A 21,747-nucleotide genomic window follows, 5' to 3' on the forward strand; every position below is an offset into this window, starting at 1 on the left:
CTCCCCAGGGTCCCAGAAGGTCCCAGAGCCCCCTGCAGCGCAGCACTCCAGGCCATGTGTGGTGTGGTCCCCTTTATGCTGCATTTTCTCCCTGTCCTTCCTGTCACTCAGTCCCAGCACAGTGAATGGTGTCCTGAGCACACCTGTGTTCTGCAGCTCCTCTTTAGTTTCTGCTGTACCCGCCCCCCCCCTTAGTGTGCCTCGTCAATAAAACCAGAATTTTTTTAAATTTTAAATTAAAAATTGTTTGATGTTTATTATTTTTGAGGGAGAGAGAGAGAAAGAGACGGCGTGAGTGGGGGAGGGACAGAGAGAGAGGGAGACACAGAATCCCAAGCAGGCTCCAGGCTCCGAGCTGTCAGCACAGAGCCCGTCTCGGGGCTCGAATTCACGAATTGTGAGATCGTGACCTGAGCTGAAGTCAGATGCTCAACCAGCTGAGCCACCCAGGCGCCCAAACCCAGGGAATTTCTAATTGTCTTGCCCTCCCAGGGGGCCTTGCCCAAGTCCATCGGTGATCCGATGCGTGCCATCATCTCCAGCCTCCCCTGCGTCTCGTCCTGGAACAGTGCTTCATGTCACAATCACACAAAACTGTGTCCCACTTTCCAACTCGGCAAGCACTTCCTGTACCGCGGACACTCCCAAAGTCGTCCCTTTCAGTGAACTTTCTCTGGGAAGCTTTTCCAACTTCGAGCTGTCTCTGGTCTCCCCTGGCTGAGTTAGAATCCTCCTGTGGCAGTGGCGGTGTCTGGAACCAGTGTTACCTGGTTGTAGCTCCGCCCCTGTGGTGCGGTAACGCTTTACAATGAGCAGGAACTCAAAAAAGGAGTTCATGAACGAATGCTAACTCTCTCCTTCCATAGTGAGTCCTAAGGGATAGGTAAACGGAGGAGCCTCAGTGGTAAACGTTGGAAGAACGGCGAGACCAGTGCGGTTGGAATGGAGTCAAAGAGGTCGGGTGGCAAGGAGCAGATGGTGAGAAGGTGAAAAGGTAGCGGGGATGATCTCGGGTAGGGTCTGTTGGACCGGAAGGAGCGAGCGTGGGCTCCGGCGTCCACCAGGGGGCGCCTCGCAGCCTCAGGCTTTGTCTCAAAACTACAACTCCCAGCGGCCCTCGGGGAGCGCGGCTCTTCTGAAGCGCACGGTGAGGTCCAGCGACCGCTGGAACTTGTAGTTAGCACGGGGACCCTCCGTGGGAGGCCGAAGAACTCTTTTTCAGGTCCCCAAAAAAGTGTGGAGCTGGGTCCTTTCCGCCTTCTTCGGTCTCCATGGTGACGGTTCCGGCGCAGGCCCGGGATTTGGCTGCGGCCGGGGCCCCCCTCCCACTCCCTCCTCTTCACCATCTGCTCCACCTTCACACCTGGCCCGGAGCCGCGGCCGCCGCCTCCGCACCCGGGCCGGGGATTCTGCCGCCACAGGGTGGCGCTGGTGGACGGCTCCGCGGGCTACTCCTCCCACAGACCCGGGAGTCCGGGTCTCCAGCCCCTCCTCCCTCGGATCCTGAGGTCCCGGCCCCCAAACCACCACCCCTTACCAGGGATGCGGGGGGTTCTCAGACACTGGCAAAACTGTGAGCCCCAGGGACCCAATGGGACAAGGCGATAAACGGGAGGCCGCGGTGGGCAGTGGCTGCCGGGCCACCGGGTCAGTGGCGCCCGCCCGCCGCGCCGGCTGCTCCCTCCCAATCCACTTGAGGGCCTGTGCCACATCATGAAAATTTAATCCCAAACGCATTTGCGGCCCGGCTCAGGGAGGCGGAGAGGAAAGGAGCACCCTCCCGGCGCTTGGATCTGGAAGTGGCCTCAGCATCGGGGAGAAGGGCTGGTCTGGAGAAAGGAGCAGGGGCAGGATCTGCCTGCGGGCCAGGGACCTAGAAATAGTCCGGGCTCAACCCCAGAGGGGCAGGGCTGGAAGTCAGAGATGGAGTAAGAGGGCGGGGACAGGTCCTAGCAGGAGGGGGACACAACTCAGGGGGCGGAGAAAGAACTCCGGGTGTGGGTGGGGACAGAACTCAGACGGACAGATTCCAGGGGAAAGGGGCAAAAATTAGGGCAGGGACAGATGTCTGGGGAGGGGACCGAACTCAGGGAGCGGGTAGAGAACTCGGGGGAGTGGGGACAGAACTCAAAGGGCGGGTTGGATTCCAGGCTGGGAGGGAATTATGGGGGTCGCAACTGGGAACTGGCATATAACCGTCAGGGGTTAGGAAACAGAGGATGCAGAAACCATGAGGGGCATGCGCCCCAAAGGGAAATAGAGATGGAAGGGGGTAGAATTTTAAAAAGGAAAGACGGAAACAGGTGGATGGAAGTCCAGAGGGAAGAAACTGGGTGGGGGAAGAACAAGAGGGGACAATGGGCGGATCGAAATGGGGAGTTGGAATTCAGGGGGAAAGAATTCTCTGAATGAGAAAGCACCCTCTGAATGAGGAAGTCGGAGCTGAGGGACGACGCGGGATGGGGGTGGAATTCGGGAGGCGGGATGTGGAACTGGAGGGCACAGAAACTCGGGGGGATAGGGCTGGAGAATGAACGTAGAAGATGGAACCGTAGGGGGCGAAAGCGCCAGGACGAAATTAGGACGAACTAAAAAGGAGAGGGAAACCTCAGGTGGGCAAGAGAACTCGGGAGGAGAGAAAAGAGATAGAAGGAGCTGGGGGGAGGATGGAAACGGGGGGGGGGAGTAACTCCGAGAAGGGATAGAATTGGGGCGACGCAACCCGGAGGAGTGAGTTCAGAACCCAGAGGCGTGGTCTTGGAGTGGAAGGGGCAGGCGGAAAGGAGCTGGAGGGCTGCGGGAGGGGGCGGGACTAGAACACAAGAGGCGTGGTCTATCGAGAGTGGGCGGGGCATCGCCACCGCCCGCCCCGCCCCCGACGCTGAGTCCACCGACAGCCCCTAGGCAGCCGGCACACGCAGCCTCCTTCCCCCCGAGCGGAGCTGCGGGGCCGGCCGGGCCGGGGCGGACCCCGGGAACCCGGACGCGGCCGCCCGGGCCCGCGGGCGGGGGGATCGGCGGGGGGGGACCGGCGGCAGGGGCAGCCACCATGGAGTTCCGTCAGGAGGAGTTTCGGAAGCTAGCGGGTCGCGCCCTCGGGAGGCTGCACCGGTGAGCGTGGTGAGGGTCCTGGGTGGGGAACAGCCCGAGGGTCCGAGGAGGACGCACATTCCCACCTGGACAGAGACGGACAGTTGGACGAACGATACCCGTGCATGGGGGTTCCACTCATTTGTTCTATTTTCTCCCTCCTCCAACAGTCCGCTCTCCCTGGTCCAGTCTCGTCCATCATCTCATTCATTTTTCCGTGTCCCACCCCACCCCAGACTCTACCCTTTCCCCTGGGAGTGCCTCTTTCCTTCTCTTTGGATCTCTGACCCCCTTCCTCACTTTTGGGTCTCTGTTCACTTATCTTCACTCTGCCTCCTTTCTTAGGATCTTGCCCCTCTCTGAGTCTCTATTTCCCTTTATCTGCAAGTCTCTGTCCCCCCCTCTCTCCGAGTCTCTGGCCACTGGTCTCAGATCTCTATCAACCCCTCTCTCTGGGTCTCTGCTCCCCTCTCTCGGGGTCTCTGCTCTATCTCTATCAACCCCTCTCTCTGAGTCTCTGCTCCCCTCTCTCGGGGTCTCTGACCCTCTCCTTTTGGGTGTCTGTCCCCCTCTCTCTGGGTTTTTATCCCTTGCCCTGGGTGTCTCCATCTCCCTGTGTCTTTTTCAGTGTCCATCTCTCAGAGAGTTTAATCTGAAGCTAAAGCGGATTGGGGCGCATTGGTCCTTGTCCTTGGGGAGAGCTAAGCTGGGAGGAGAAGCCAGGGTATCCTGGGTCTCTGTGGGGGAAAGAAGTTGCAGGCCAAAAATTGGGCCCTGCGGTATGGTGGACTTCCCGAAGGATATAGACTAGAGCTAAGAAGGACTTCTCATCATCCAGGGAGATGACCCCAGTGACCTGGGTGTCCCCAGGACAGTCTGCTGGACACCTCCACCCAAATCTCTCACCCCCAACCCCAGCCCTGGCTCCAAGTCAGAGAAATTACTCAGCTGCGGAGAAGCCTAAAAATATCCGGCCACAGTGCGGGGAGGAGATGGCCTCATCAGGACCATGCCCCTGCTGCCATTCCCTTGGACCCTGTCCCCTTGGCCCTGACCCCATCTTTAGTTGACCCTCAGTGCCTCTCCCTAGGCCATGCAAGTCCTTCTGTAAGACTGAACACCGGTCCTCCTTGCTGCGGATCACTTTCTAGCTCCAAAGTTCCCCCACCCTCTAGTAACTGGAAAGATGGGAATAAGGCTGGACAGAAGGGAGGGGGCAGGAGGGTGGTGCAATGGGGGGCGGGGGAGCTGAGATAACCTCACCCCTTCTTTCCCCAATCTTCCAGCCCCTCCCCACCCTTTTTCTCGCCTCCTTTCACGAGTTTCTCAAAATACATCAGTGCGAAGTCAGGAGAGGGAGAGAGCCGTGCTGATGGAGGGGGCTGGAAGGAGGGTGGTGGTGGGAGGGATGTGTTGCTCAGGCCCCCTCCCTCAGCCCCTGCGTCTCAGCTTCTCGTGTGTGTCTGGGCTTCTCAGTCTGTCTGTGTCTTACCTTCACCTCCCTGAGCTGCCTCCTGAGCCTCTAGAGACCCCAGAGCTCAGAGCTGCCCCCAAGACAGTCATCAAGGAGCTGGAGTTTGAGAAGAGCTTTGCAGCTGAACCCTGGGCTTTACTTTGATGGCTGGGGAGAGGCAGAATGCCCTGTACTGGACGTAACACCCTGATTCCATTAAATCCTTTAGACAAAGCTGGGGAAACTGAGGCTCAGTTCGAAAAGGGGGGAAAAATCAACGGATTAATTACAAATGCCGTCATTCGAACCCAGGCCAGCCCCTCCCAAGCCTGGGATGGAGGCTGCAGTTTCCTCGAGATGAGTGATCCTGGAGTGGGTGGGAACTCCCTCAGACCAGGAAACAGACAGTCACCCGGAGCGACTTGTGACAAGGACATGGCAGGGGGAGGGGAATGCAGGAGAGACAGGAGCCAAGGTGCCTCCTTTCTGAGAACCAGGCCTTGGATGGGGCGATGGCAGGGGCCAGGGAACACTCAGAACCCGTCATCGCACTCTGGCGTGTGACCTTGGACCTGCTACTTCTGCTTTCTGAACCTCAGTTTCCCTAGTTGTGCAATGGCAGGAGACTACCAAGGGACATAAGGGGACAGAGGCCTGCGAGAGCAGGGGAGCAGACAGAGAACCGGAGAGAAGCAAAGACAGAGACCCAGGGAGAGGGAGATTGTGACACCTTCTTCATTTTGGTGAACTGCTTCCTAAGCGCGGCATTCCGGGCACCCAGGAAGGGGAGGAGGACCTCCCTCCAGGCCCTCCCCCTCTCTGTTCTTGTCTTCTGGGAATCACTAGGGTCACTTCATCTCTGCACCCTGGTTCTCTTATCCTGAGATGATCAGTATCACCTGGCAGTTCCCTCCTTGTAACTTCACATTCTACCCTGGTCCCCATTTTATAGATGTGGGATACTGACACCCCCCCCCACCCCACCCCCCCACCCCCACCGCTGCAGCCCATTTAGAAAGCCTTGGTCAGGCATCTGACACATTGGAGTCTCCACAACGGGTATCAAATTTCAGGGGCTGCAATCACATCCTGAGTTTCAGGGTCCAATAGCCTCTGATGGTAACCCGGGTCAAAGTCTACTCGCTATGGCTGGCAGGTTCTGATGCGGGGTGGGGGCAGTCTCTACCAGTCTGAGCTTACATTCTGGGGCATTTATTCCCCGCCCCCCCCCCTCCCAATCTGGCTCTCTTTCCTGGTCCCTCCTGGGTACTGTCCACTCCCCCAGTCTCTTTCTCCTACCCCGTTTCTTAGCTGCCCCCCCCCACCTCCTTAAGTTCTAGGATGGGGAGGGTGGCTGTGTTCTCTCATCGCTTCCACCCGCCTCCCCCCAGACCGTCTGGCTGTTCTTTCCTCCCCCGTCCCAGTCTCCCTCGCCTCCATCTGTTCTAGCCCCTTCCTGGGATCCAGCCCGATCCCCTGGCTGCGTACCCGCCTCAGAGAGGGGCCGCATCTCGCAAATCACGTCCCCAGCTTGTTTCTCCTCAGCCCCTTGGTCTCTCCATCTTTCTCTGCATCTATGTGTCCTCTCTTTCAGGTTGCTGTCCTTCTCCATCTCTGAGGTTCTGTCCTCTCAGGGTCTCTGGTCTGTTCTCCCTTTTCTCTCTGGGTCTCTGTCTCTCCTTCTGTGTCCCTGACCCTCTTTGTTTCAACCTCTGCCCACCCCCACTCCATCTCTGTCGCCCTCCTTTTGGACACCCTGTTTCAGGGCACCTCTCTTTCCCTGCAGCCTCTCTCTGGGTTTGAGGTGGTTCTCCAAATACCCAATCCATCATCACAGACTCAATTCCAGAACGGGCGGGGGCGAGAGCCACACTGGGGACTGAGCCAATCCCCCTACCAGGGCCATCTGTCCCTTGCCAGGACACCACCCGCCACTCCCCCTCCCTACCCCCTAGCTGACAGCCTGAACTCAAGGTTCCCCAGGGATGTCTGGCTGGGCTGCTGGATTCCAGGGACCCTGACTTCTCCCCACCCTCAGGGAATGGGCTTCCGGTGTCTGAAGGGAGTCAGCTGGATGTCAGCCCCACACCTGGGGCCTGGAAGCAGGGAAGGGCATGCCGCAGGGGGCAGGAGAGGAGGGGGTCGGTATATATAGCAGACGTGGCTGAGAAGCATCTGTTCTTTTGACACCTTTGCTGAAGCATCTCCTTAGCGCTTTTTGCTTCCTCAAATAGACTCATATCTGGAAGAGGGGGCTGGAGAATCTCTGGGCCTTAGGGTGGGGGCTGGGGGCACAGGTTCTTGGATCACGAAGCGTACTCTGGGGTCTAAAACTCCTGAGTCGAGAGATAACAGGGCTGGGGGAGAAGGAAACTGAGGACCCCCATATCTGAGTCTGCGAGAGAAGGGAGCTGGCAGTGCGAATTCATGGTCTGTGGGGGATGGAGGGGGGGGGGGGTCCAGATTCCTGGATGGGGGGGGGGCGGAGGGAGTTAGGGCCGGACTCTTGGGGAAGGAGGGAGTGCGGGCTTAGAATCGTGGATCTTGAAAAGCAGGAGGTTTTGCACTGGACTCATGGGGAGGAGGGGGCCGGGGGCCTGGACTTACGAGTCTTTGATTCTTGCTGCCCCGCAGCCTTCTGGAGAAGCGGCAGGAAGGTGCAGAGACGTTAGAGCTGAGTGCGGACGGGCGCCCGGTGACGACGCAGACCCGGGACCCGCCGGTAGTGGACTGCACCTGTTTCGGTCTCCCTCGCCGCTACATTATCGCCATCATGAGCGGTCTGGGCTTCTGCATCAGCTTTGGGATCCGCTGCAACCTGGGCGTGGCCATCGTCTCCATGGTCAACAACAGCACTACCCACCGCGGGGGCCACGTGGTGGTGCAGGTAGTTCAGGGGCGTGCCCCGGCACGCCGGCCCACCTGGTCCTGCCCACGCCCCCTGCTGACGTCACGTTCGTCCACGAGCAACCCTGGCCCAGCCCCTTCCCACCGCAGCCGGAGTAGCCCCGCCCATCTGTGCGTCCCCTACGCCTCCCCTCTGCTCTAGGGGGTCTCCTCTTCCTAAGCCCTGCCCCCAGTTAAATGAAGCTCCGCCCCTATTTTTCTCAGTGTAGACTTTGCGCCAGCATTGGGTTCCCTACGTGTTTTGCCCCTGCCCCATTTTGGGCCTCCTAGCAACTTTGCTCCACCTGCCATCCATGGCTGTCACCAGTGTCACAACTTAATCCCAGCCCCATGGCAGGCTCCACCCTGAGTTTTGATCCTGGCGTTTCTGAAGTTCAGTCGCTGCTAAATCCCGCTTCGTTGACTCCGGCCCTTACCTAAAGCCCGCTTCATCTCAGACTTCCTCCCTATTTTTAAAAAAAAAATTCTAAAAAAAACCCATTTATTTTGAGACACAGAGCATGAGTGGGTGAGGGGCAGAGAGAGAGAGAGACATACCGAATCCGAAGCAGGCTCCAGGCTCTGAGCACAGAACCTGATATGGGGCTCGAACCCACGAACCGTGAGATCATGACCTGAGCCAAAGTCAGACGTTTACCAGACAGAGCCACCCAGGCGCCCCAGACATTCTTCCTATTTTAATTCCGGTGTAGATCGTGCCCGTGCCCTAGGAAAAACTCCTGATTTAGGCATTGGCCTGCCTGCCTCGCCTCTTGCTCCCTTCCAGTCAGGCCGCCCCTTTGGCTACTTCCGGTGCCTGGCCAGACCCCACCCAGTCACTCCACAAACAGTTCGTAGGTTGGTTAAGAGGCGTAAGTGGAGAAAGAGTCCCCACCCCATTTATGCGCCCCTAGACAGTCAAAGCTGGGGCACTGAGACAGCGAAGGCTTCTAGGCAGCAGCAGGCCCCGTTGCTAGGGCAGAGCAGCCCCTGGAAGCCTACCCGGAGCAGAGTTGGGAGGAGGACGGCTTGAATTCTGATTGGCAGGTGTTTTGGCGCGAGAGGGGAATCCCTGTTGCTGATTGGCTGAGGGACTAAATCTGTCTGTGCTGATTGGTGGAGGGGCAGAGCCTGGGGGCGGAACAGCTCGTTTGACGTGCCTTTTGGCCCGCAGAAAGCTCAATTTAACTGGGATCCAGAGACTGTTGGCCTCATACACGGCTCCTTTTTCTGGGGCTACATTGTCACCCAGATTCCCGGAGGATTTATTTGCCAGAAATTCGCAGCCAACAGGTACAGGGGCTGGGATCTCGAAGTGGGCGGGAACTACAGTTGTGTGGGTGGACTTAGTGGGTGTGGCCTGGCATTTAGGGACGGACGGGGGGAAATGGGAGGAGCCTGTGTTAGGGGCGGGGTCTTGGAGGAAGGTGGGGCTTGCGATTGTGGAAGGTGAGACAGAGGTGGGAGCCGGGGGTCTTGGACAACACAAGGCCTGGCCCGCCGTGGGCAGAAAGAGCAGAATCCTCGCTTTGGCGGGAGAGCTGGACCCTATTCTCGTACTACGGACTCTTCCCACCAGGGTTTTCGGCTTTGCTATTGTGGCTACATCCACTCTAAACATGCTGATCCCCTCGGCTGCCCGAGTCCACTATGGCTGTGTCATCTTCGTGAGGATCCTGCAGGGGTTGGTAGAGGTAAAGCCCTGCTCCACATGACCCTGTGCCTGTTCTGACTCCGCCTCTTCTCGTTGACTTTGGTTTTCTCCTTCCTAGGGGGTCACGTACCCCGCCTGCCACGGGATCTGGAGCAAATGGGCCCCGCCCCTAGAGCGGAGTCGCTTGGCAACAACCGCCTTCTGCGGTGAGAGGAAGGGGCTGGGATCCAGACTTGCGGGTCTGAGGGAGGAGGAGGGGCTGTGGCCTGTACTTCTGTGTCCCAGAAAAGCAGGGGCTGGAAGTCCACATTCCCGGATCTGAGGGTAGATGAGCCTCTTCTACATGTTGCACCCTCCCCCTTAGGTTCCTATGCTGGGGCGGTGGTCGCGATGCCTCTCGCCGGGGTCCTGGTGCAGTACTCAGGATGGAGCTCTGTGTTCTACGTCTACGGTGAGGGTCCGGAGCCTGGGTCCGGGTGGCGCTGGGGCGGAGCGAGGCCGGTCATTGCTTCGCTTCCGTCCCCCTCCTGACCCCCCCCAGGCAGCTTCGGGATCTTTTGGTACCTGTTCTGGCTGCTCGTCTCCTATGAGTCCCCGGCTCTGCACCCCAGCATTTCGGAAGAGGAGCGCAAGTACATCGAGGACGCCATCGGCGAGAGCGTCAAACTCATGAACCCGGTCACGGTCCGGGCCCAAGCCTGTGGGGGGGGGGGGGGGCGGGGGGGGAGCGGTGGGGCAAGAAGAGATATCTAGGCAGGCAGGCAGGAAAAAACGGGGCTTCGAACCTGCACGGAGTGTAGAGTGTAGATCGTGTTGGGTTGCTGTAGACTCTCAGAGGAGACGGGCTGGGGACGCACAGTGGGCGGGGCTAGAACCTAGGAGGCGGGGTTAAAGCCCGGGGAAGAAAGGATCAGCAGGTGCTGAGGGCAGGGCTAGGTTGCTAGGTGGACAGAACCAGTATGAGACGTAGTTAAACCGGCAGAGGCGGGATTCGAGTGTGGGGGGTGGGTTGCTTAGACGGGTGAGTGAGGCTAGAATTAGGGGGCATAATGGAAATGGAAAGAGACTCCTGGGCTCACATTTATGGGTCCCTGAGGGTCATCATGGGGTCCGTACCCCTGCGAACCTGAGGGACACCGTACAGTCGGGACGCCTGCATCTCTGAAGTGTCACTGTGAGGCTAGGATGCCAAGGTCCCCACAGGGACATGGTCAGGCTGGTGCCCCTGCGTCCCCAGAGGTTTTAGTGGAGTCGGGAGACCTGGGTCTCTGTGGGACTGTAATAGGGTCCCTGAAGGGACACGGAGAGCACCCAGCCCTGGTCTCGATCTTAGCGGCCGCTCTTCTCCCCCCACCCCCAGAAGTTTAACACACCCTGGCGGCGCTTCTTTACTTCCATGCCAGTCTACGCCATCATCGTGGCTAACTTCTGCCGCAGTTGGACGTTCTACCTGCTCCTTATCTCCCAGCCCGCCTACTTCGAAGAGGTGTTCGGCTTCGAGATCAGCAAGGTTGGGCCCAGGAGGGGAAAGCAGGGGGCGCAGCGGGGGGAGATGAAGCAACCGGGCCCGGATCCCAAGAGGTTGGAACGAGGGACAGGAAGGAGCCAGTGGTGCACTAACCGGGTGGAGATGTCCGGCCAGCAGCCCCTGAGCCCTCGCTCTGTGCGCTCGCTGGTGCAGGTGGGCCTGGTGTCAGCGTTGCCCCATCTGGTCATGACCATCATCGTGCCCATCGGCGGCCAGATCGCGGACTTCCTGAGGAGCCGCCGCATCATGTCCACGACTAACGTGCGCAAGTTGATGAACTGTGGAGGTGAGTGGGGCGGGGCCCCGAGCCGGGTCTGGGACCGCCTGGGCGGGGCGGAACCAGGTGAGGATGGAGGTGGGGCCAGGGGCGTGTCCAAAAAGTCCCGGCGCGGGCGAAGGAGGGCGTGGATGGAACGGAACCCCTGGCTGCAGTCTCAGGGCTCACCTGGTGGCAGGGGCTGGCGCCTGTGACTATGCAGGGGCCTGGAGCTGAGTCTTTAGGGCGTGGCCTAGTCGGGGCGTGGGGCCACGGAGGACCCAGCTGGGGCGGGGGGTGCTGGCCCCCGTGCACCTGGTTGAGGACCAGGGAGGTGAGGGTTTGGTTAGGGCGAGCGCGGGCGGAATGAGGGACGAGGCGGGCTGCACAAAGCCGGGGACCGGCACGGAGGCGGCCGGACTGGGGCGGGAGCAGGCTGGAGAGGCGGTGTGGGGAGGCCGAGGCTCAGATGAGACGGCCCTCCGGCCCTCCGTAGGCTTCGGCATGGAAGCCACGCTGCTGCTGGTGGTCGGCTACTCGCACTCCAAGGGCGTGGCCATCTCCTTCCTGGTCCTCGCCGTGGGCTTCAGCGGCTTCGCCATCTCTGGTGAGAACCGCGGATCCGCAGCTTGGCGGACTCTGGACAGCTCTGTAGGGAACTCACTGGCTCGGGATAGGGGACCTTCCAGCCTCGCAAAAGGTGGTCTGGAAAGAGCCGGGGTGTGTGTGTGGGGGGGGGGGGGGGGGGACGTGGGGGGTGGGGCGGCTCAGTAGGAGTCCCTCTGAGTGAGATTCACTGAGTCAGAGTGACGCCTTCTGGCTTGCCTCGCCAGGGTTCAACGTGAACCACCTGGACATCGCCCCGCGCTACGCCAGCATCCTCATGGGCATCTCCAACGGCGTGGGCACGTTGTCAGGCATGGTGTGCCCCATCATCGTGGGTGCCATGACTAAGCACAAGGTCCGTGCACTGGCCCTGACCCACTCGCCCTCCGGGTTTGTGTATGGCACCTTCCTGACGTGCGAGAACCTCTCCGGGCTCCATTCCCTGCCCTCTCCTGGGTCTTTCCGCTTCTCTCTGGATCTCTGTCTCCCTTTCTCTGCCCGTCCCCCCCCCCCCCCCGCCTTCTCTCTCCCCCTCCTGTTTCTCTGTCCTCTGACCTCACCTCTCCATTGTCACCCCCCCTTCCCCCCCCCCCCCCCCCACAGACTCGGGAAGAGTGGCAGTACGTATTCCTAATCGCCTCCCTGGTGCACTATGGGGGTGTCATCTTCTACGGGGTCTTCGCTTCTGGAGAGAAGCAGCCGTGGGCGGAGCCTGAGGAGATGAGCGAAGAGAAGTGTGGCTTCGTTGGCCACGACCAGCTGGCTGGCAGTGACGAAAGCGAAATGGAGGATGAGGCTGAACCCCCCGGGGCACCCCCTGCTCCCCCTCCTTCCTATGGGGCCACACACAGCACAGTTCAGCCCCCAAGACCCCCACCCCCTGTCCGGGACTACTGACCATGTGCCTCCCACTGAATGGCAGTTTCCAGGACCTCCATTCCACACGTCACTGGCCGGAGTGACTGTCAAGGAACCCCAGTCCTCTCTGTCCTGCTGCAGGCCTAAGAAGCACTCGCCCTCTTCCCCAGTGCTGTCAAATCCTCTTCCCTTCCCAATTGCCTCTCAGGGGTAGTGAAGCTGCAGACTGGCAGTTTCAAGGATACCCAAATTCCCCTAAAGGTTTCCTTCTCCACTTGTTCTGCCTCAGTGGTTTCAAATCTCTCCTTTCAGGGCTTTATTTGAATGGACAGTTCAATCTTTGACTCTCTCTTGTGGTTTTGAGGCACCCTCCCCACCACCTTCTCTTTAACACCTGGGACTCTCTGGGGTTAAGCCCTGAGATTACTCAGCCTTCCTCTCCTTCCAGAAAAACTGAAGATCTTCCTCTAGAAGTTCCCAACCTCTCCCGATTCTATTTTGCATTTTCCAGGTTGGGTTAACCAATCGCCCATCCCCGCCATTCTAGGGATTGATTCTCACCAGCGTTTCTGAGGGAAAATGGCGGTTTCAAGCCCCCCTCCCCCCTTCACCCCCTCCCTCCACCAGCAGGTCCTGCTGAAGCACCAAATTCCCCAAGACCTCCCTAGCTTAGCACAATGTCTAGGGAAACAAGATGGCGGTTTTAACACTATGCCTCTCTCCACCCCCATGCACTTTTTCTGACACGTTTTCAGGTCTAAATAGTGGCTGCTCAAGTCCATCCACTCAACGGTGTGAAGCCACCATCACCGAACTTCCCCATGGTGGTTTCAAGATGCCCCTCTTCCCCCAGTTCCTTGCACTTTATTCTCCTGGGTGGTTTCAAACTACCCTCATTTTCTCAGTGGCCATTTGTTGTGTCCCTCAGGGGCCAAATGACTCAGAACCTGGGATCCTTCCCCTCTCAGACTCCCCTCTTTCGGCTTAGAATTTGGGGGAACCTATGCAGGAGAAGTCACAGAATCCCAGGAAACGGAATGGGGCTGGGGGAGAGGGGTGTTTTTCCCCGGAGCAGGATTGTGTCTTTGTGTCTGTCTCTGTGACTGTGAATCCTGCCCTGCCCCACTCCCAATAAAATGCTTTGGTGTTCACACTCAGTCGTCCTTGGCCTTGGCAGTCACAGGGGTTTGGGCCCCCAGCTCCCTCCTCTCTCAGACCCGGTATCCTAGGGTCCCAGCCCCCTCCTCTCCCAGGACTCAGGCCAGAGTACGTGTCTAGTTTGGGAACAGTTGATTTATTCGGCCGCACTCAAGACGGTGTTCTCCGGTCACAGCGAAAGCTTCTCTGTGGGTGGGACTTCCTATCCAGGAGGACTACTAGGTAGCAAAGCATGCCAGGAGGTCAGGACCTCTGGGTCCTTCCTCGGCCTGGGGATGGCGCAGGTCTGGCGGGACGCGAGCGGGGCTCACACGAAGTTGTTGGGGAGCGTGGCGGGGGAGAGCGGCTCCAGGCTCTGGGGGCGCCTCCCGCAGGGCGGCGGGGGCAGCTTGGGCGGCAGCGGGGGGGTGGGCGGCGGCTGTTTGGTGGCGATGTGTGAAGGGACCCAGGCATCCGGCGCGTAAAAGTAGAGGTCGTAGGGGTCCTTCGGGGCTTCCAAATGCATAACTGTGGGAGCGAAGGGGCGAAGTCATCCCCAGGCAGACAAGGGGCCTGTTCCCTCACTGTGCCGCTGGCCAGTGAGAAGGCGGGAGACAGGATTACGACTGTTCTTTAGAACTGGGTTTTCAAATTAAAGGGCGGGTGCCCCATTCCCCAAATGGGAGAGGAGGCGTGGCATCCGCGTAGCAGGGGCGGGGCCCGCAGTGGGGGGCGGGGAATGCGGGGCTCCGGCCCCGCCCAGGGAGGGGGTAGAGGCGGGGCTTGTAGGGACCCTTGGCTCCCAGCCTGCTGCAATTCCCAGCTGGGCTGGGGGCGGCGCTGGACGTGTGTGTGTGTGTGTGTGTGTGTGTGTGTGTGTGTGTGTGTAATTTCGGAGAATTGGGGACAGGATCATGGAGAGGGGTCGGGGCTTCTATGGACCTAGGATGGAGGACCTGTACTTTTTGGCAGGCGAAACCAGGGTAAGGGAGCGTGCCGTCGCTGTAAGGGTCGCTCACCCGGTTCATCTCCGTCGTTTGGAAGCCGGTGATGTGCGAAGGGCCGGTGTCGAGCCGCCCGGCGGTAGAGACACCACAGCAGCAGGAAAATGCCGATCAGCAGGCCGATCCCGGCGAGGAATAGGCAGAGGGCCCCTCCCGCCGCGCCCCGGGGGCGCCCCACCAGGGTCACGCCTGAAGGACGAGGGGCCAGGAATTGAGCAATCTAAACCCCTAGCCCCCTTCTTCCTGAGACCCCCCTCTTTCCTCAGTCCCAACATCCCCGTCCTCAGCACCCTCCCGCCTTAAACTTAGGAGCCAGGTCCCCATCCCGCCCTCCCCGAGACCCAGGAGTCCGGCCTCCAGCCCCTTCTTCCCTTGGACCCAGGAGTCCGGGTCCTGGCCCCTCACCGGTCTCCTCCACTCGTTCCACCACGATGATAGTGTTGACTCTCTCACCTCGGCTGCGCCGCTGGGGGACCCGCGGAGTGGCAGGGGCCAACTGACTGGGGGACCCTGGAGGAGCAGGGGGGCCCGCAATCCGGGCTGAGGGAAGAAGGGCGTCAGGCCCTTTAGGGCTAGAGTCCTGGGAGGCCTTCAACTCAACTGTGCCAGGAGACTCTGAGGTGGGCAATTTAAGGGAGTCAGGCTGGGTGACTGCAGGGGTTTCTGCTTTGGGATTCAGGGGCAGCTCATTTAGGGCAGCTGTTGCTTTGTCCTTGAAAGGTGTAGTGGTTTCTGAGTGAAGACTGGCGGAGATCTCAGGGTCCGAGGTCATGGGGTTCTCTGTTGCATCTTGGTAGTGGGTTGTGGGGGATTCTGTCTGGGGAATTTCAGTGGGGTTGGGGTTGCTGGTTACATGGGATTCTGGGTGGGGGCTTTCAGTAGAGTCAGGATACAGGGTCTGGAGGAATTCAGAGTGGGGGGTTTCAGTGGTGTCAGGGCTTGGGGTTTCTGGAGTTTTGGGGTGAAGACTCTTGGTGGGGTCAGAATTTGGCGTCTCAGGGACTAATGCACGTGAGACTTCGATGGAGTTAAGTTTGTGAATCTCTGGGGATTCTTGGTGTGGAGTTTGTGTAGGGTCAGGGTTTGGGGTTTCAGGAAATTCTGGGTGTGAAGTTTTGGAGGGACTAGGTTTGAGGGTCTCAGGAGATTCTGGGTGTGGGATATCAGTTGGGTCAGGTTTGGGGGCCGCAGAAGGTTCTGGATGTGTTATTTTGGAGGGGTTAATTTGGGGGGTCTCCAGGGAGTCTGATATTGAGGTATTGAGTGAGTTAGATGTAGGAGTCTCAGGAGACTCTGGGTGTGGGCTTTCTTGGAGGTCATGGTTGGGAGTCTCAGGGAAGTCAGGGAGGGAGGGTTCAGGGGAAACTGCATGAGGTATTTTGGAGGGCTCAGGATAAGTAGTCACGGGGGAATCTGGGTTAGGCTGGTCTCCAGTGGAATTCTCAGAAGCAGGAGGGGAGGTCTGAGAAGGGTGGCCCATCTCAGAGAGGTCGGAGCCTGTAAGCGGTGAGGCCAAAGGGTCAGCCTTGGAACCCAGCCTGGCGAGGAGGAAGATGAGGACGAAGAGGATGGGACAGAGGGATTTCATAGCTCTGGGAGACGCCTATAGCTGCGGGGAAGCGGGAAGAAAGGGGTTAAAGTTGGAAGCCTCCTGGGAACCCCCGCCCCCGCCCTTGCCTGGAGGCCACGCCCACCGGTCCCCAGGTGGGCCGTGATCCCGCCCAGCTCCGCGCCAGGGAAAGGAGGACCTAACTGCAAAGCCCTGAAGGCTGTGCAGTAGCTAAGGGAGACTGAGGCGCGGGGCTTCTTGGGAGTCGTAGTTAATTTCCTTATGTATTTCCCCGAGGCAGGGGGTGGGGGGCAGGAAAATTGGGAAAGAATGACACCTCTCCAAGCCCTCACACCTCCTCAACTTCTATTTCAGAGGATGTAGACCTCCAAGGAGATGCAGGATCCCTTCCTCTCTGAGGGCTCCAGGGACACCATCAGGGCACAGTTGTTTACGCTAAAGCAGGCTCAGAAGGAATGGCTGGGGGTTGGGGGCCCGAATGCCTGGATCTGAGGGAGAAGGGAGACTCCTAGGATCTGGGGGAGAAGGTTGCTGGGGGTTCAGACTCCCTGTTTCCTGAGGGTGGAGGGCACTGTGGGTCTAAATTCCTGGTTCTTTAGAGAGAAGAGGCCTGAAGGTTCACACGCCTAGAATTTTGAAGGGGGGGGGGGAGGCTGGATAATGAGGGAGAAAGGAAACAGGAGTATCGAACTCTAGGGGACTCGGAACTCTGAGTCCGAGTCTTGGGTCCTCCACAGATAGGTGTGGAGGGTTCTGGATTCCTTAGCCTTCAAGAGGAGAGAGCTGTGGGGCAGGACTCCTCTAGTCCCTCTGTTTATTGGCGATGGAGCTGAGATCCCAGACTCTCAGGACTGGTCTGAGGCAGAGACACCTAGGTCTGTGCCCAGCGGGAGGTGGAGGCGGCAGATACCCGGATAGGACAGGGCCACTCGGGGCCTGGGGTCTCTTACCTGCTCAGTGGGGTCCAAGATAACAGCAGGTGAGCAGAGCTGGATGCAGAGATGGGTGAATGTTGCAGAATGGCTCTGGGCGGGGCAGCAGGAGGTAGGGTCCCAGGGGCGCAGATGACGCACCTGACCCCCTCCCTGGGGAGCCTGGGAGCCTGGCGACAGGCTTGTTCTCTTAAAGGGACAGAGATAAAGAACATTGTTTCTGGAATGGGGAAGGGAGTTAGGGACTGGATCATCTATCCAGTGGAGGGATGTGGCCCAACCAAGCTATCTTTTCTTTGAAACCAGGCGTCCAGGCCATCTTGTGTCTCCTACATGCGAACCCAAGAGTCTAGGTCCCTGGTGCCCTTATACTTCAAGACCCAGGAGTCTGGGCCTCCAGGTCCCTCCCCTCAGATCCAGGAATCCAGGTTCCCAGGCCCCTCCTGCCTGGGAGAATTAGGAGTCCAGGTTCCCATGTCTTGCCATTCAGATACCCAGATGGCTGCCGCCCTTTGGGACTTCCCAACCATGGCCTACCTCCCCACTGTGTAGAAAGCACCCTCTTAAGAGCCAGTGTGAGAGGACTGGGCCTTTACAGCACCCCCAAACTCCTCCCCAAGAAGGCTTAAACCGATGCACGGGGTCACTCTTGTCTCTTTCCCCTCTTTGCGGTTTTTCTGACTCCTGATTTTGCTCATCATTTTACCAGCCTTCTTCTGCCTTCCCTTCCCTGCCCTCTATCTCTCACTCTATCTTTCTGGTTCTCTCCCGCCTGGATTTATCTCCGGGCATCCCTGTCCGGGCTGGCTGTCCTTCCATCTCCTGTCGTTCTCAGAGCCTCCTCCCTCCACCCTCCATCTCTAGCTGGCTCTTTGTCTTCTTCCCTGTTCCCCCTTTCTTTCCTTCTTCCTCTGTTGCTCCTTTCTTCCTCTCTGTCCTTTCCTCTGTCACCCTGTCTTTGTCCTTCCATCTCATGGTTACTTCATCTACGTGTCTCTGCTTCTCTCCATCAGTCCCTCTTCTGTTGCTTTCCCTGTCTCTTTCTCTGTGTCTCTGGCTTCTGCTCTGATGGTCCCTCTGCTGGTCTCTATTTTTATCCCTGTGACACACCTCCCGTGTCCACTTCTCTGTCTGTCTGTCTCTCCCCCTCCTGCTTCCCCTCGGGTCCCAGCTCCTGGTCCCAATTAGTTGGTGGCTGCCAAGGCAGAGGCAGGGCCCCCACTCCTGGCTCCTCATTACCGCTGGCGGCTCCTAATGAGCCTGGTGGAGGGGCTGACCCTGCGCCCCCAGCCCCCTGGTCTGCGTCACTACCCGCTGCGGGGGCTGTGGAGGCGATATAAGGGGGCCGAAGCCTCGCTGTCCGAGCCCACTGCGCGGTATCGGGCCCTGCAACCGGGCGCAGGAGGTGGGTGGGTGGTGGGGTCCGGGGTTCTGGGCCAGGACGTGGGCCTCACTGAGCTCTTCCGTGTCTTTCCACAGGTGATGGAGACCCGCCAGGTGCCCAGGAGCCCCCGAGTGCGGCTGCTGCTGCTGATTCTGCTGCTTGTGCCCTGGGGCGACCACACTGCCTCAGGAGTCGCCCTGCCCCCCGCGGGGGTCCTCAGGTACCTGCGTCGCCCGGACTCCCGACTCCCGACTCCCAGGGAGGGGCGGGGGTTCCGAGAGGTGGGAATAGACCCAAAGAGAAAGGCGCACAGAGACTCTAGACAGAGGAGGACAAGAGACTAGGGGTGGAGAGAGGTGGAGTGTGGACAGGGAATCAGCCCGAGAAAGAGATACAAGAAGATTCAGAGAATGGCGTTGGGAGATTTGAAAGGAGTCCAACAAGCAGCGGCGGATTCATTGCTTGAGCAAAGTTTACTGGGTTCTCAGTGTGTGCCAGGCCGTGCGCTGAGCGCTGGGGGTGGACACATGCATCAGACTCGGTCTCCGTACTCAGGAAGCTTCGAACCCGGTGAGCAGAGAGACAGAGACCCACACAGAGAGAGACGGGGGACTGAGGACAGACAGCGAGCCACTCCACAGGACGGTGCAGGGACAGGGCTTCGAATTAGACCGTGGGGGGCGGGGGTACAGGCGGCGGCTGGCGGGGGCCTGGACCCGCGGTAACCGCATCTCTCGGTCTCCTGGCAGCCTCCGCCCCCCCGGGCGGGCCCGGGAGGGCCCCGCCCCCCCGCTGTCGCGGCGGAGCCTGGCGTTGGCTGACGACGCGGCCTTCCGGGAGCGCGCGCGGCTGCTGGCCGCGCTCGAGCGCCGCCACTGGCTGAACTCGTACATGCACAAGCTGCTGGTGCTGGACGCGCCCTGAGCGCGGTGCCCGCCCAACCTCAATAAAGATCTTCCCCGAATGCCTCGGGTCTGCGCCTCCTTCCTGCGCCCTCCGTGTGCTCGCGCGGGGTCTGGGGGCGGGGCTTGCGTCGCTACTCCAGCGGACCTCTTCCCCGGTTCACTCTCTTTGCTCTCCCCCCTTTTTTTTTTGTTTGTTTTTTATATCATCTTTCCAACCACCCATAGTCCCTCTCCCTCTGGATTTCTGCTCTGCCCTCCCTCCATGCCCCAGCTCTGTCCCCTCCTCTCTGTGCCTCTGTCTCTCCCCACCCACGGGTCTCTGTCCTCCTCTCTGGGTTTCTGTCCCTTTCTGTTTCCCTCTGAGTCTCTGCCCCCTTCTCTTATCTAGGCCTCTGTCACTCTCTGGGTATCAGTTCGCCTTCTCCGAGTCTCTGTACTTCTGTCTCTCTTTTTTTTTTAATGGAACGCTTCACGAATTTGCGTGTCATCCTTACGCAGGGGCCATGCTAATCTTCTCTGTATCGTTCCAATTTTAGTATATGTGCTGCCGAAGCGAGCACATGTCTCTTTTCACCCTCCTGGCTTGCTAACCCTTTGCCTCGTCTCTCTACTCTTCTTTCTGCTTCTAAAACTCTTCCTTCCATTCCAAATCACTTTCTTTTTTCTCTGCCTGATTCCCTCATGTCTTTTCTTTCCTCTGTTGTTTCCGTCTCACCTTCTTCCAGTTCTCATTTTCTCCTTATTTCCGCTCTCCCATCACTTCCTGACTTCTGTTTGGGCGCAGTGGAAAGATCGGGGGCTCTGGTGTGAAGAGGTACCTGCCATTCAAGACCAAGTTCCCTCAAACCTAGCTGTGTGGTATGGGAAGGACCGCTAAATCTCAGCCTTTCCTCCCCCTCATTTGAGGATTAACCCAGATACACCATGAGAAAACATCACAGCACCCGCGAAGCAAAGCGCTTTTGTTGGAGACGGGTTTCTGCCTCTCTAGCAGCAGCTTCCCGAAGTTTGTTCAGGGTTTTCTGACTGCGCCCTTCCCGGGAGATCATCAGGGCGCCGCGTTGGGGCGGGAGGAGAGAGCAGAGGGTACCAGGCGTCAGGCTTCACAGGCACAGGGTGCGGGCTCAGGTGAAGCGAAGCAGCAGCCAATCACAATCTGTCTCTATCTCTGCTCCCGTCTCTCTCGCCGGCGGCTCGGCCAACCCTTCATCCCAACCCTCAATGGTAACCATGGCAACCTACTCGTTCAGCTGCACTGACGGCTCTCAGGCGCGTCCCGGGGGCGCGGCTCGTGCGGACCGCGCGTTGATTGGCCTACACAAGAGGGCGGGGCTGGGAGCGTGGGCTCGCGGGGAAGGGGGCGCGGCTGTCGCTTGGTAACTGGCAAGCTCTCCTCCAATTTATTTCTGGGAGGCGGACCGCGCCCTAATTGGCCCTTAGACTGCAGGGGTGGGGCTGCTTCTCTGATTCAGAAATATTGAATAATGAATGAATAACTATACTCCTCAACACCAACCCGGGTTGGCCAAATTTCACAAATAAGACTCTAAAAGTCAAGAGTAATTCCCCCAAGTTATCAGCGACAGTAAAGGACAGAAGGGTAACTGGAACCCAAATCTGTAAAGTCTAGACCTTTCCATAACTCTCATGGAGAAATGGGATTAAAGTTATGGGCAGTTACCATATGCCGGGCACTCCTGTAAATATTGCACTCGCATTGGCTCTTTGAAACTCACAACCCTGGGAGGAGCTTTACAGGCTTTTGGCTGGAGGGCCTGGTGGTTGGGTCTTGGCCTGCGCTCCTTCCATACCTTACTTCCTCTCTAGATGTCTTGACTAGCATTTGAGGCTTTTCATGAAATGGTCCCTGGAAGTCTTCCCCTCTCCCCTCTCTTTTCCCCAGGAAATTTCAGCAATTCCCCCAAATGTCAATCACCATCCACAGGGAATAACACCTACACCCCCATCTCCAGACTGTGGGTTCAAGGCTGAGGGCTCCAGCCACATCTTGGAACCCTGACACTCACCCCATCCCACAGGGGCTGGGTGTTCCCCCAAACCCACTCTTCCTCCTGGTTTCCTGTTTTGGAGATGCTTCACTGTCTACCAGTCACTGGGTCAGACCCTCGTGCTGTCCTTGCCCCTTCCTTCTTCATCCTCCTTCACAGCCATCAGTCTCTGTCTCCATCCTTGCCACTCTGCCTCTCTGCCCTTCCCCTTCTTTCCATCCACATCCCCAGTGCAGCTCAGGCTTCGTCCTCTGCCACCTGGACCACGGCTCTAGCCTTCTCCCCACCTCCTGCCTCCAGCCTCACTTCTATTCATCCCCTGTGCAGGATCGAAGCTCTGTCCCCCACCCATCATTGATTCTGCCCTTTCCCTGCTCACAGCCCTTTCTTGGGCACTTGGGCTGGTGTTCAAAACCCTTCATGGGCTCTTGCCTCTCTCTCTCTCCTCACCACCTCTGTAGCTTCTTTCCTGGCT

The 21,747-nt window shown here is 58.8% G+C and overlaps 3 protein-coding genes and 1 non-coding gene across 4 annotated transcripts; 2 read left to right on the plus strand and 2 right to left on the minus strand.

Annotated features, from left to right (window-relative positions):
* The first annotated feature begins 2,922 nt into the window (after positions 1 to 2,922).
* On the plus strand, positions 2,923 to 13,484 carry SLC17A7 (solute carrier family 17 member 7). The gene is made up of 12 exons (XM_058709048.1): positions 2,923 to 3,111; positions 7,178 to 7,430; positions 8,604 to 8,722; positions 9,009 to 9,123; positions 9,202 to 9,289; positions 9,448 to 9,534; positions 9,625 to 9,767; positions 10,444 to 10,593; positions 10,765 to 10,897; positions 11,364 to 11,474; positions 11,701 to 11,828; positions 12,077 to 13,484. Exons 1-12 carry the CDS (start codon positions 3,050 to 3,052, stop codon positions 12,368 to 12,370), a joined length of 1,683 nt encoding a protein of 560 aa, XP_058565031.1. The 5' UTR covers positions 2,923 to 3,049; the 3' UTR covers positions 12,371 to 13,484.
* Positions 13,485 to 13,615: 131 nt separating this feature from the next.
* GFY (golgi associated olfactory signaling regulator) lies at positions 13,616 to 17,414 on the minus strand. Its single transcript, XM_058709049.1, has 4 exons — positions 16,993 to 17,414; positions 14,878 to 16,081; positions 14,488 to 14,661; positions 13,616 to 13,996 (listed from the first exon to the last, which is right to left on the minus strand). Exons 2-4 carry the CDS (start codon positions 16,058 to 16,060, stop codon positions 13,797 to 13,799), a joined length of 1,557 nt encoding a protein of 518 aa, XP_058565032.1. The 5' UTR covers positions 16,061 to 16,081; positions 16,993 to 17,414; the 3' UTR covers positions 13,616 to 13,796.
* Positions 17,415 to 17,688: 274 nt separating this feature from the next.
* Positions 17,689 to 19,403, plus strand: PTH2 (parathyroid hormone 2). The gene is made up of 3 exons (XM_058709051.1): positions 17,689 to 18,350; positions 18,454 to 18,578; positions 19,108 to 19,403. Exons 2-3 carry the CDS (start codon positions 18,457 to 18,459, stop codon positions 19,280 to 19,282), a joined length of 297 nt encoding a protein of 98 aa, XP_058565034.1. The 5' UTR covers positions 17,689 to 18,350; positions 18,454 to 18,456; the 3' UTR covers positions 19,283 to 19,403.
* Positions 19,404 to 19,716: 313 nt separating this feature from the next.
* On the minus strand, positions 19,717 to 19,823 carry LOC131500546 (U6 spliceosomal RNA). Its single transcript, XR_009256351.1, has one exon. It is a non-coding gene; the product is annotated as a U6 spliceosomal RNA (small nuclear RNA).
* Positions 19,824 to 21,747: the final 1,924 nt, after the last annotated feature.

This window comes from Neofelis nebulosa, chromosome 17, assembly GCF_028018385.1.
Source record: "Neofelis nebulosa isolate mNeoNeb1 chromosome 17, mNeoNeb1.pri, whole genome shotgun sequence".
Taxonomy (NCBI): domain Eukaryota; kingdom Metazoa; phylum Chordata; class Mammalia; order Carnivora; family Felidae; genus Neofelis; species Neofelis nebulosa.

Coding starts and splice junctions, on each gene's coding strand:
- SLC17A7 (XM_058709048.1), top strand. CDS start 3,050: ATGGAGTTCCGTCAGGAGGAGTTTCGGAAGCTAGCGGGTCGCGCCCTC. Junction 9,124..9,201: donor TCCTGCAGGGGTTGGTAGAG/GTAAAGCCCTGC, acceptor TCTCCTTCCTAG/GGGGTCACGTACCCCGCCTG. Junction 11,475..11,700: donor CAGCGGCTTCGCCATCTCTG/GTGAGAACCGCG, acceptor TTGCCTCGCCAG/GGTTCAACGTGAACCACCTG.
- GFY (XM_058709049.1), bottom strand. CDS start 16,060: ATGAAATCCCTCTGTCCCATCCTCTTCGTCCTCATCTTCCTCCTCGCC. Junction 14,662..14,877: donor GGAACGAGTGGAGGAGACCG/GTGAGGGGCCAG, acceptor CTCGTCCTTCAG/GCGTGACCCTGGTGGGGCGC. Junction 13,997..14,487: donor AAACGACGGAGATGAACCGG/GTGAGCGACCCT, acceptor TCGCTCCCACAG/TTATGCATTTGGAAGCCCCG.
- PTH2 (XM_058709051.1), top strand. CDS start 18,457: ATGGAGACCCGCCAGGTGCCCAGGAGCCCCCGAGTGCGGCTGCTGCTG. Junction 18,579..19,107: donor CCCCCCGCGGGGGTCCTCAG/GTACCTGCGTCG, acceptor GTCTCCTGGCAG/CCTCCGCCCCCCCGGGCGGG.